The sequence below is a fragment of the Oncorhynchus tshawytscha genome, linkage group LG09 (assembly GCF_018296145.1).
Source record: "Oncorhynchus tshawytscha isolate Ot180627B linkage group LG09, Otsh_v2.0, whole genome shotgun sequence".
Classification (NCBI taxonomy): domain Eukaryota; kingdom Metazoa; phylum Chordata; class Actinopteri; order Salmoniformes; family Salmonidae; genus Oncorhynchus; species Oncorhynchus tshawytscha.
In genome coordinates, this window is record NC_056437.1 from 26,356,560 (window position 1) to 26,369,376 (window position 12,817).

The 12,817-nt window shown below is 38.8% G+C and overlaps 2 protein-coding genes across 2 annotated transcripts; both read left to right on the plus strand.

The window, feature by feature from the left end:
* The first annotated feature begins 3,378 nt into the window (after window positions 1–3,378).
* Window positions 3,379–4,557, plus strand: mtnr1c (melatonin receptor 1C). Its single transcript, XM_042327843.1, is given in 4 exon segments — window positions 3,379–3,397; window positions 3,746–3,788; window positions 3,790–4,097; window positions 4,100–4,557. Coding segments are annotated over 4 exon segments (828 nt in total).
* A 5,795-nt stretch (window positions 4,558–10,352) lies between these two features.
* Window positions 10,353–12,545, plus strand: vma21 (vacuolar ATPase assembly factor VMA21). The gene is made up of 3 exons (XM_024431389.1): window positions 10,353–10,516; window positions 11,011–11,120; window positions 11,338–12,545. The coding sequence occupies exons 1-3, from the start codon at window positions 10,455–10,457 to the stop codon at window positions 11,481–11,483; spliced, it is 318 nt and encodes a 105-aa protein (XP_024287157.1). The 5' UTR covers window positions 10,353–10,454; the 3' UTR covers window positions 11,484–12,545.
* The last annotated feature ends 272 nt before the right edge of the window (window positions 12,546–12,817 follow it).

Genomic DNA, 12,817 nt, shown 5'->3' on the forward strand with positions numbered 1-12,817 from the left:
TTGCAGCACCAAAGGGGCTTGAATTTTCGAGCTCTACCCTTAGACTTGGTGGTGACGTAGTGTCCCCATGAGTGGCAGAATACTGAGACAAATCATGGCGCAATGTTCCGTATTTTCTACTGGCTTGTCCCACCACCACAGAAAGCACTGAGCTAGGATGAAACGCCTGCATTTTGGAGCTGCCTTACTCATTGCAAACTGATATGTGACACATATTAATGACAAAATAAAATGCAAAACAGGCAAGGCCCCTCGGAAAAAAGTTATTTTATTGTATTTTGTTGCTAAAAATTCCCAAAGGCTGGGGCATCGGCTTTCTTGCCCTTCTCTAACTTCTCTTCCATAGCACTCATTTCATAGCCTCTTGCTTTAGCTACTGTCATGGAGTTCACTAAATATTTTTTATAAAGAAACTGATAAAACACACAGGTACAAAATCAAGGTGACTTACAAAGATATAGAGCAAGAGAGGGAGTGTGGTGATGTCCACAATGAAAGAATCATTGTGGAATCTGAAAAGACACAAATCCGGAAAGCAAGATGGTGTACATCATGCATGCATATGCTATAAGTAAGGAATTAGGTGGGTAGCTAATTAAGTGTCATTGTAGCAAAGTATAAACAAAAAATCAGATCTCTTAAAAGTTTCCTACATTTTTGTTCTATTGTTTATACAACAGGTCATACTTGATTTTGGCCCAATAGGCTTGGCATATTTCAACTTTCAAGGAGCATTTTTTTTTTTTGATTGGGTTATTTAAAAACATTTAGGCTTACCTATAGAGGAAAAAATACCCTGAATCCCTGCCCATCCTGGCAAGAGTGGCCAAAAGGGTGTTTAGTATCCCCAGTGGCTCTGCAAACATGGAGAGGATATTCTCTCTCAAGGTACCATCGCATGAGCCTGAAGCCACAGACTCTGGCCAAACTGGTGTTTCAAAAAAATGTATTCAAGGGCACTGAGGCTAAGGCATTTTTCATTTATTGTGTATTTATTTCTAAGTAATTCACAGCCTATATGCGCAATTTATAGACTAATGATTTAATACAACTAAATGTTTAAATGCTGTGCGCGTAATGTCCATGACTGCCTACCAGCCTAGTGTGTCGCACTCGCAAATGCTTCACATTGTATTTCTTTGTAGGTTATAGCCTTGAAATAATATAGCCTAAATAGTTCATTTATGTTCCTTCTCAGGCTCCCTGTCTAGTTCCTGACCTATTTTAAAGTGTTTATATGCTGTTTAATATGGCATGTAGCCTATTTGAAATGATGAGCGCTTCTTACATTAATATTTTCATGTTTATTAAAATACTTTCATTCAAGCATATGGTTTGGTGTCAATACTTCAAACACAAATGGTAGGTCCAGGTAGTCACAAAAATAGATGGGTGTTGGTTCAATTGTGATTTTAATGAATGGAGCGAATTTGGAGCAGTAGTTCTTCTGTGAGCGTGGAGCGGTTTTTAGCGGAGAAGAAAGGACATGGATGTGAGCAGCTCCACGACTCAACTCTGCTCACATACTCTGGACCGTGTGTCTCTGGATAGTAATGCAGGAACTGGCTGGCCGTGAGATTAGTATGCACTGAAACCCTCAGACATACACTACATGACCAAAAGTATGTGGACACTATCAAACATCTCATTCCAAAATCATGGACATTAATATGTAGTTGGTCCCCCCTTTGCTGCTATAATAGCCTCCACTCTTCTGGGAAGGCTTTCCACTAGATGTTGGAACATTGCTGCGGGGACTTGCTTCCATTCAGCCACAAGCATTAGTGTGGTCGGGAACTGATGTTGGGTGTTTAGACCTGGCTCGCAGTCGGCAATCCAATTCATCCCAAAGGTGTTCGTTAGGGTTGTAGTCAGGGCTCTGTGCAGGTCAGTCAAGTTCTTCCCCACCGATCTCAACAAACCATTTCTGTATGGACCTCACTTTGTGCACAGGGGAATTGTAATGCTGAAACAAGAAAGGGCCTTCCCCAAACTGTTGCCACAAAGTTGGAAGCACAGAATTGTCTAGAATGTCATTGTATGCTGTAGCGTTAAGATTTCCCTTCACTGGAACTAAGGGACCTAGCCAGAACCTTTGAAAAATAACCCCAGACCATTAATCCTCCTCCACCAAACTTTACAGTTGGCACTATGATTTGGGGCAGGTAACATTCTCCTGCCATCCACCTAACCCAGATTCGTCCATCGGACTACCAGATGGTGAAGCATGATTTATCACGCCAGAGTCCAATGGCAGCGAGCTTTACATCACTTCCGCCGATGCTTGGCATTGCACATGGTGATCTGAGGCTTGTGTGTGGCTGCTCAGCCATGGAAACCTATTTCATGATGCCCCCAACGAACAGTTATTGTGCTGAAGTTGCTTCCAGAGGCAGTTTGGAACTCTGTAGTGAGTGTTGCAACCAAGGACAGACGATTTTTACGAGCTACGTGCTTCAACACTTGGAGGTCCCGTTCTGTGAGATTGTGTGGCCTACCACTTTGCGGCTGAGCCATTGTTGCTCATAGACATTTCCCCTTCAGAATAACAAGACTTACAGTTGACCAAGGCAGCTTCAGGAGTGCAGAATGTTTTTAATTTTATTTTTTAAACTCTGTTTATTAAGTTTTACACACACACACACAGACAAGACAACACAAAGCAATATAAATAATATACTCAACTAGAAAATTTAAAAAAATAAACGTTAAAGGGCAATCGATAGTACAGGGACAGAGAAAACACCTCACCATTGTTCCTGTAAACAGTTAAGGGATAAGGGTGGAGAAATGCAACCACTCACAGACAGTCATGGCCACAGACCGACCATCCACTGGACCAAAAATAAAGTTTACAATGCTTTAAAATAAAAAAAATAGAATGAATATTCATGTAGGTGTGAACAAAATGTAAAAATAACTGAAAAACAAGCTCACTGTCATGCCCTGGCCTTAGTATTCTGTGTTTTCTTTATATTTGTGGTTAGGCCAGGGTGTGACATGGGTGATTATGTGTTTTCACTTGTCTAGGGGTTTTGTAGATTGATGGGGTTGTGTTCAGTGTAGTATTCTAGGTAAGTCTATGGTTGCCTAGAGTGGTTCTCAATCAGAGGCAGGTGTTTATCGTTGTCTCTGATTGGGAACCATATTTAGGCAGCCATATTCTTTGGGTATTTCGTGGGTGATTGTTCCTGTCTCTGTGTTTTGCACCAGTTAGGACTGTTTTGGTTTTGCCCACGTTTTCTTATTTTGTATATGATTATTGTTCACGTTATCATCTTTATTAAAGATGTTCAACCATAACCACGCTGCATTTTGGTCCTCTCCTTACCAGGAAGAAAACTGTAACACTCACACTTCAGTCTCTGTCCGGGCAAGATGAACAAGGCATCCGCGGGTCACACTCAATAAGCACATGGACCTTAATGCCCCCGCCAGCAGGAGGGCAGAAATTTGACGAACTGACTTGTTGGAAAGGTTTCATCCTATGATGGTGCCATGTTGGCCTTACTGAAGAGCTCAGTGACTTTCATTCTACTGTCAATGTTTGTTTGATTGCATGGCTGTGTACTCGATTTTATACACCAGTCAGCAATGGGTGTGGCTGAAATAGCCAAATCAACTAATTTGAAGGGGTGTCCACATACATTTGTGTGTATATATATGTGTGTGTGTGTCTTTAATATGGAAGCATGTTTGTACTCAGTAAGTTTGACTACTAAAAGGATTGTATTGTCTCTTGTAGGGAATATCTTTGTGGTGAGTCTGTCGGTGGCAGACATGGTGGTGGCCTAACCTCCTGGCTCTCCTGGCCATCTTCCACAATGACTGGACAGTTGGGGTTGTGCACTGCCAGCTCAGAGGCTTAATCATGGGCCTCGGTGTCATTGGCTCCATCTTCAACATCATGGTCATTGCCATCAACCGCTACTGCTACATTTGCCACAGCCTGCACTACAACCGCCTGTTCAGCACCAGGAACACCTGCTGCTACCTGGGCATCACCTGCCTGCTCACTGCCATGGTCACGGTGCACAACGTCTTTGTGGGCTCACTGCAGTACGACCCATGCATCTACTACTGCACCTTCGCCCAGACTGCAGCTCCTACTACACCATCTCTGTGGTGCTCATCCACTTCCTGGTGCCCCTCTCGGTGGTCTGTTACTGCTAGCTGAGGATCTGGGTGTTAGTCATCCAGGTGAAACAAAGGGTGAAACCAAATGACAAGCAGAAACTAAAGCCCAGCGACCTTCACAACTTCTTGACTATGTTTGTTGTGTTCCTATTGCTTGCTGTGTGCTGGGGACCACTCAGCTTTATTGGCCTGGCAGTGGCCACTGACCCGGAAGGGTGTCTCAATACTGCCATCTACGGGCTACTCAATCAGAACTTTTGTAATGAATACCAGCGCATCTTCCTGTGGCTGTGCACCGCTCTAACAGATTTTGTGGAAGGCTCCAGGTGTGGGACTGAGGGATTTATAAGAACAACAAGTAAACAGTCACATGTAGTGTCAAACAGCAATCAGGCTGAGGGTGAACCTGTAGGTGAATAGCAAATGACTGTTCACTTACTCCTTTAAAATACTATGAAATGGAGCAAGAAAAATGTATTTGATCAAATTATAAATGTGTTAAATTCACATTTAACCTGTACACAGTGGTGGGAAAAGTACCCAATTGTCATACTTGAGTAAAAGTATAGATATGTTTTAATAGAAAGTTACTCAGGTGAAAGTCACCCAGTAAAATACTACTTGAGTAAAAGTCTAAGTATTTGGTTCTAAATATACCTAAGTAGAAATCATTTTAAATTCCTTATATTAAGCAGATCTTCTTGTTTTTAAAATTTACAGATAGCCTGAGGTACACTCCAAAACTCAGACATAATTTACATACGATGCATTTGTATTTAGTGAGTCTGCCAGATCAGAGTGAGTAGGGATGTCCACGTGTGTAAATTGGACCATGTTCCTGTCCTGCTAAACATTCAACATGCACCGAGTACTTTTTTGGCACTGAAAATGGCCCCCAAAAGGTTATTCCCTTTTTTGGGGCTTGATTGAGGAACCTCCTTAGTCAATGTTTTTTTGCAGGAACCTAACTGCCTAACTGAAACATTTTGATTTGAAAAGGACAGCAGGTGCAGGCACTTAACTAAACATTTTAAAGATCTCAATTTAAGGTAAGGTTTGTCCTTTTGTATGATCTTAATTTATATTATTTTATGGTGATACAGTACCATGTATCTTTTCATATTTGTGCAATTCCTTCTAAAACAGGAAATGTACACAATTCAATGGATATCAATCAACAAAGATGTAAGAATATGTACTGTAGGCTATAAGAATATATTGAAGGCTAGCTGCATTGGGTGCAAATGACTGAACTGCTCACTTTCTGTCTGTCTACAGGTATACAGACGGGGGCATACAAAGGTATGTCAATTGGTATTGGTATGTGATGCTGATCACATTTACCATCCTCCCTTCAGCTATAAAACTGAAGAAAAAAAATATCTGCCCCATGGCAAAATGTGTAGAATTGCAGCAAGCTAGCAGTATTCCCCCCCCCCACACACACAAAATGTAGGTAGATGACCCTGGGCCCCAGATTTGGAAGTCTGGCCTGCCTTTGGATGGTATGTCCCTTCAAGAATAGTTTTTCTGTTCATTGGGTACCTGGTTGATCAATATACGTGGCTTTATGGGCTGTGTAATCACTTTACTCTCCATATTTTGGCAAAGGGCACTCGCTGTAAGGATGTAAGTTGATTTATTTCAGAGATATGTTCTGCTGCCTCAGTCAGTGCAAGTCATGTACTTATTCTAATACAGTCAAACTGCATGGTGACCTGGGTGCACCTGTTTTTTTTTTTTTTTGCCAAGGCAATTGAAAGCAACCAAACCATATTGTAATTGCATACAGTACCTGAGTCTAAAATATATGATAAGCGCAAAATATAAATCACTTCCTATACAAGGCCATTCATATATGAAGAGATTCTTGCACTGGTCAACCAACATTGGTAGAAATGCAACACATATTGCTGGATTGAGGATCCTTTACCTTACTACCCAGTTTATTTTGATTTTTTACAGTGAAGACTGTACTGCACAATAGTGAGAAAGAATCATGGTGATTAGTGACATTACCCAAACATTTCAACAAAAGTTTTGTTCAAAACAAAATCCAAGTTTGAGGGGCATGCAAAGTGGTTGAGATGTGTGACTTTTTATAAATGGATGTGAATTTACAGATTGCAGTTTGGTAGGGAAAACCAGTTATACACTAGATGACTAACAGTGGGTGCTGTTTTGAAGAGAAAAAATATATATATAAAAACTTTCCTTAATTAAAGTTTTTTGTTTTAAAGTACTAATGTTACTGTCCCCACTACAACAGCAAAACTACTTAAATACATGTAATTTTGTCCTTTGTGACATTTTAATTGAAATACTGTAGAAATCAATTCATTCTTATAGAGGACTGCTTCTTCTGGAGAGTGCCAATATGGCCGACCGGTGGCTTCAAAGCCTCTCATTGGTCAATACATAGCAAAATATCAATAGGGTTTATACATCGTTGGGTAAAACTCTTCATACAGTCATCTGGCCTCGGGCGCCCGAGTAGGCATGTTCTCACATTCGTTTAGGAACCGGCTGCCTCCCAGGCGTGAGCCAGATGCCCATTTCAAAACCCAGTTGAAAACAAAAGTGATGTAATTAGCATGTGGAGTAATGAGTAGGATTCTGTGTTTTCACATACTTTTGATAACGCTTTATCCGCCTTCCAGTTAAACTAGTTTGAAAATTAAAACATATTTAATGGAAAATATAGGTTTCTGGACGATGCTGGCTTGTTGACAACATGACGGAGCGACGCAGATTGCTGTTCGATTTGAGAAGGGCGCTCCTCCCTTACCACTTTTGCCCATTCACGTCACAGGCCATAGACCGGTGCCCGGCACCCAGAATAATGGAATCCGCCCATTGGTAAAACCAGAGTAAAACAGGTTGGCCTCGTAGTCTGTCACGTTAGTTTAGTGCCGATTCTAATAGTATGTTACCCTCTAGTGGTAAGATAATGCAATTACATAGACTCATATTTCCATTGAGCAGCATGCTTTTCATGTCTTAAAATTAGTATTACTGTATACAATTTCACGAATATGTATTTCTCTGGGAGAATGGCTATGAAGCGACATTTTAAGCATCAGGTCTTGTTTTTTTTTGTGTGTTTCTTTTAAAACCTTTATTTAATTAGGCAAGTCAGTTAATTAAGAACAAATTCTTATTTACCAAGACAGCCTACCGAAAGGCCTACTGCGGGGAGGGGGGCTGGTATTAAAAACAAAAATATAGAACAAAACACACATCACGACAAGAGAGTCACCACAACACTACATAAAGAGAGACCTAAGACAACAACATATCAACACAGCAATGGTAGCAGCACAAAACATGGTATAAACATTATTCGGCACAGACAACAGAAAAAAGGCAAGAAGGTAGAGAACAATATATCACGCAAAGTAGCCACAATAAGTGAGTACATCTGTAGAGATGGTAAAAAAAAATATCCTCATCAGTAACAACATTGAATAAAATGCTCCTGTTAAAAACATAGACATGGAACAAAGAACACTGATTGACACTGCACAAATAAAAATATATACCATGTCATGGGCTCCCAAGTGGTGCAGTGGTCTAAGGCACTGCATCTCAGTGCTTGAGGTGTCACTACAGATTACAGATCCTGGTTTGATTCCAGGCTGTATTTACAACCGGCTGTGATTGGGAGTCCCATAGGGTGGCGCACAATTGGCCCAGTGTCGTCTGGGTTAGGTTTTGGCCGGGTTAGGCCATCATTATAAATAAGAGTTTGTTCTTAACTGACTTGCCTAGTTAAATAAATAACGTCATCACCTTCGACTTGGTCAACTGTATACCGTGCTCCTTTCAGGGGTTAATAACACTGATACCTAAGCCTAAAAAAGAAGTGCTGCTCATTGATAACTGGCGTCCAATTTGTCTTCTTAATAATGACTATAAGATATTAGCCTCACTACTTGCAAAAATAATTAAAGAAGTCCTGGATGCAATCATTGATGAAACACAGTCTGGCTTCATGAGGAACAGACATATTTCTAACAATGTCAGACTAGTATTAGACGTACTTGACTACTCAGACATAATAACTGAGGATAGCTTCATATTATTTTTAGATTTTTATAAAGCATTTGACACAGTAGAGCATCAGTTTCTCTTCCACTCCCTTGAGAGACTTGGCTTTGGGGATTTTTTCTGTAAGGCTATTAAGACTCTCTATGCAAATGGTAACAGCTCTATCAAATTGAAATATGGCACCTCACCTAGATTTGAGTTAAAGAGAGGAATTAGGCAAGGTTGTCCTATCTCTCCGTACCTGTTTTTATTAATCACCCAACTTCTTGCAAATTCTTTAAATAATAGTCCTGTACAAGGTATTTCCATAGCTGGTGAAGAAATTATTATAAGCCAGCTGGCTGACGATACTACACTTTTTCTGAAAGACTCTAACCAAATTCCCATATCGATCAATGTGATACAATCCTTTTCCAAAGCGTCTGGTCTATATCTTAACATTAAGAAATGGGAACTCATGGCTGTCAAAGATTGTGTGACACCTTCATATTATAAAAGAAGAACTTACATATTTAGGCATAACCATTACAAAGGATCAGAAGTCTAGAGGCTTACTAAATTTTAACCCTCTTATTAAAAAAACCCAGAAGAAACTAAATCAATGGCTACAGAGGGACTTATCTTTAAAAGGTAGAGTCCTAATAACCAAGGCTGAAGGTATCTCTAGACTAACATATGGTGCTCTATCTTTATATCTTGACCGTAAAATAAGCAAGGAGATAGACCAGATGCTTTTCAACTTTCTTTGGAGAAACCGTACCCATTACATTAGGAAAACTGTTGTAATGAACACTTATGAGAATGGTGGACTGAATTTTCTGGATTTTACTACTTTAAATAATACTTTCAAGATCAATTGGATAAAACAATTCCTAAGAAGACCCACTTCTATCTGGAATTTTATTCCTCATCATGTCTTCTCTACTTTTGGTGGCCTTAACTTCATGTTGTTTTGCAATTATAATATTGACAAAGTTCCAGTGAAACTTTCTGCTTTTCATCGGCAGGTTTTCTTGTCATGGTCCTTAATTTATAAACACAATTTTTCTCCACACAGATATTATATATGGAATAATCGGGATATATTGTATAAAAATACCTCTCTGTTTTTAGAATATTGGTTCAGAAATAATATCCTATTGGTGAGCCAACTGGTAAATGCAGAGGGTCTTTTACTCAGTTATAAAGAATTCTTATCACTTTACAAGGTCCCTGTAACACCTAAAGATTTTGCAATTGTTTTAGATGCCATTCCCTCAGGTGTTGCTATGTTATTCAGGAACATGTCAAGACCTGACCCTCAGAGCCTACCTTCTATTGACCCTGTTGACTCATCAGTAGGAAAGATTTGTTTCTCTTTTGGTCCATTCAACAACAGAGAGATACGATCCTTGTTTCAGCAGTATGTTGTATCTATACCTTATGTCATGCCTTATTGGAATGGATTTATTGATAATATCTGTTGGAAAAAAGTTTGGATGTTGCCACACACATACCTACTTGTTAACAAAATTAAGGAAGTTTCCTTTAAAATTATTCATAAATATTATCCTGCCAACCACTATATGAAGAAGTTTAAGGAAAACATCAACTCAAATTGCTCCTTTTGTAATGACCACCCAGAAACAGTTGTGCATCTTTTTGGCATTGTATGCATGTAAGAAAACTGTGGCAAGACATCAGTAGGTTTATAATTGAACACATTTATGAAGATTTTACACTATTGTGGAGAGATGTACTGTTTGGATTCTTTACATACAATAGAAATAAGCGGAATCATTTTTATGTAATTAATTTAATTATTCTTTTGGCCAAATTTCATATACACAAATGTAAATTTACAAACAGAAAACCACATTTTCGTACCCTACAAAAAGAAATTGAACTGTATTTTAAGACGGTTAAATGCTCTACTAACAAAAAAGCTGTTAGAATTGTAAGTATATGCATGTCCCTTAAGGTCCTTGTGTAATTGTAATGTGATATTGTACCCCCTAGCGCGATTGTCCATTGTTTGTAATCTATGTATGCTTGTGTTCCCTCATGTGCTTTATGTATTGATTTGTTGTTAATAAAAAAAATATTAAAAAAAAAAATAAAATTAAAAAAAAAAATAATAATTAAATACCGTGCTCCTTTAAAATGTATACGTCATGATCATGTGATGTTACCAGGAAGTCTTATGTTTTCATCGCCACACTGCAAGAGCCATCGACATAGGCAATATTTTCTAGAAAAGATTACTGTGTCATTCAGTTAAACCAAAAATGGATAACTATAATAAACAATCTTTGAACTCAATGCCAGGTCCTGTTCCAGATTTCAGAGGGTAAGTTATTACGGATAGGCAAAAGGTTGTGAAACTGGAGCCTTGCTAGCTAACGGGATGGATTGCTAGCTAGCTAGATATCTTGCTAGCCCAGCTTGTGAACTTAATTTATGCAATACTATATCTACTTGCATGTAGCTGCAAGGTTACATGCAATGTTGTTAGCTACGGTACCTCACCATGGGCATATAGTATTTGACCACCTACAAAGTCATCACCAGACAAGAAATATAGCTAACTGCGCTCTCTGTCCAGGGTTAACCAACTAGCTAAATTACTCTACAGTTATACATGCACATTAATAATGGGGTTATGCATATGATGCAATTATACTTTACACAGTTTATTTTTTTGCTTATACATTTCCGTTTTGTTTCCTTGTATAAGAAACAGTTTATGAATCTAACAAGTAAAGTGTTAGATTTGTGAAATGTGGTCACCAAATCATCTAAATTAAAACAAAAGGTGTTTTCTTTGTTTCATTCGACTTTCAGGAACGATGGATCATTGGTGTCTGTACTGAAGACATTGCTGTTTTTCACGGTCATGATGATAACCCTGCCAATAGGATTATATTTTACATCAAAATCATATATTTTTGAAGGTAAATTTGATAGCTAAGGGTGTAGCCCACCAAAAATGTAATTATGCACAGCAGGAGCCACATTGTTTTTGTTTAGTGGAATATTTTGTGTAAAATGTCTGTTTTTGGTGTCATTTTCTAAAGACATCCATTTCTGCCATCATGATGGCTTTTCCATAGGCCTATATTGTTTTAATGTTATATACACAAACATTTTTTTTCTCTCTTGCTTCCTCAGCTTCTGGGTATTCCAGCAATGACAGTTATTTCTATGCTGCCATCGTGGCAGTGATAGCTGTCCATGTGGTCTTGGCCCTCTTTGTGTATGTTGCATGGAATGAGGGCACCGGCTCACATCAGACAAGAGAAGGAAAGCAGGACTAGGAGGATCAGGCTGTGTGTGGACCAGAAGAGGGTGACCACATCACTACCACCACACACAGAGAAGACAGTGAGGCTACAACCTAGAGCCCACTGATGCAGTGCAATAGTGGATGGTTGATGTTCAGGATTTATATGGTTGGAGAAGCACGAAAGTATGCAATGTGGTGTTCAGGCATAAGAATATGCAGCAATTGCTCAATGAGTTTGTCCAGTTTCAGCAGTTAAAAAATTAGGGACAACTATTTTTAAGACATGGGGCCCTATTAAATCTAACCTGGTAACAGGGCTTTGGGGATGAGTCAAAATCATGTTTTTGATAGGTTTTCTTATGGAAGGGAAGAGTATTATATTTTGGTGTATTGCCATATGCCATTAAGGTAATCAATCATCATTCAGTCATTGTTTTGAATCTAAATACTTGATAAACATCTGTAGGTATCAACCTAATATGAACACCTGTGGCTTTGCATCATCGGAGGTTAGATTGTATCAAAATAAAAAATAATAGATAAAATAGATGGCTGATGATAAGTCTTAATGTCATGTACCACATCTATCTTCACTTCATCTGTTTTTTTTACTTTAGAATGCATGTTTTTTTTCTCACTGATTCCTTCAAATGTGATTTGCACATTCTAGTTTGTTGAACTCCCAAGGCTCTTTTTGACTGTCACATATGTTGTATTCTATGTTTGTTTTCACCCAATTTGATACAATTCATAATGATACGTGAAATACCCATGAAGGCATTTTTATTGATCATGCTTGCAGAGACCTCCACCCTGGGTCTCTTTCTGTAAGCTTGTCTCAACAAAAAATATATTCAAACTGACACCATGAAGGTGTGCTGTCAGGGTTTGACAATTGGATGAAATTGAATAGTCATTGGGGGAAAACATTCATCTCTGATTTGTGGTTCAAGAATTATAACAAAAATGTTTTCAATTCACACAGCAAATACTTACTGGAAAAACAAGAAAGAATGAAGGTCTTGACTTAATGACAAGCAGCAAACCAAAAGTTTAAAAACATGGAAAGTAAAGACAATCATGGAAACCTTGAGAACATGTCTGGCTTCTGATGGAGGAAATATGGAAACCAAGGCCACTGATTGGCCTAGTAACTTTGTAATGCTCTGCTTAAATGCCCAATGATTTCGAAATCTAACCATTCCCTCAAATAAAAACTATGCATCCTACAAAAAGGCAAAAGTAGCATTAAACCTCAGATTTAAGTCAGGCTGAATTGATGTAAAACGTCAGATCAATGTAATGAACATATAATAAATAGTACTTGGTATACATACTGCACTTACACGAACAACACAAACCTTT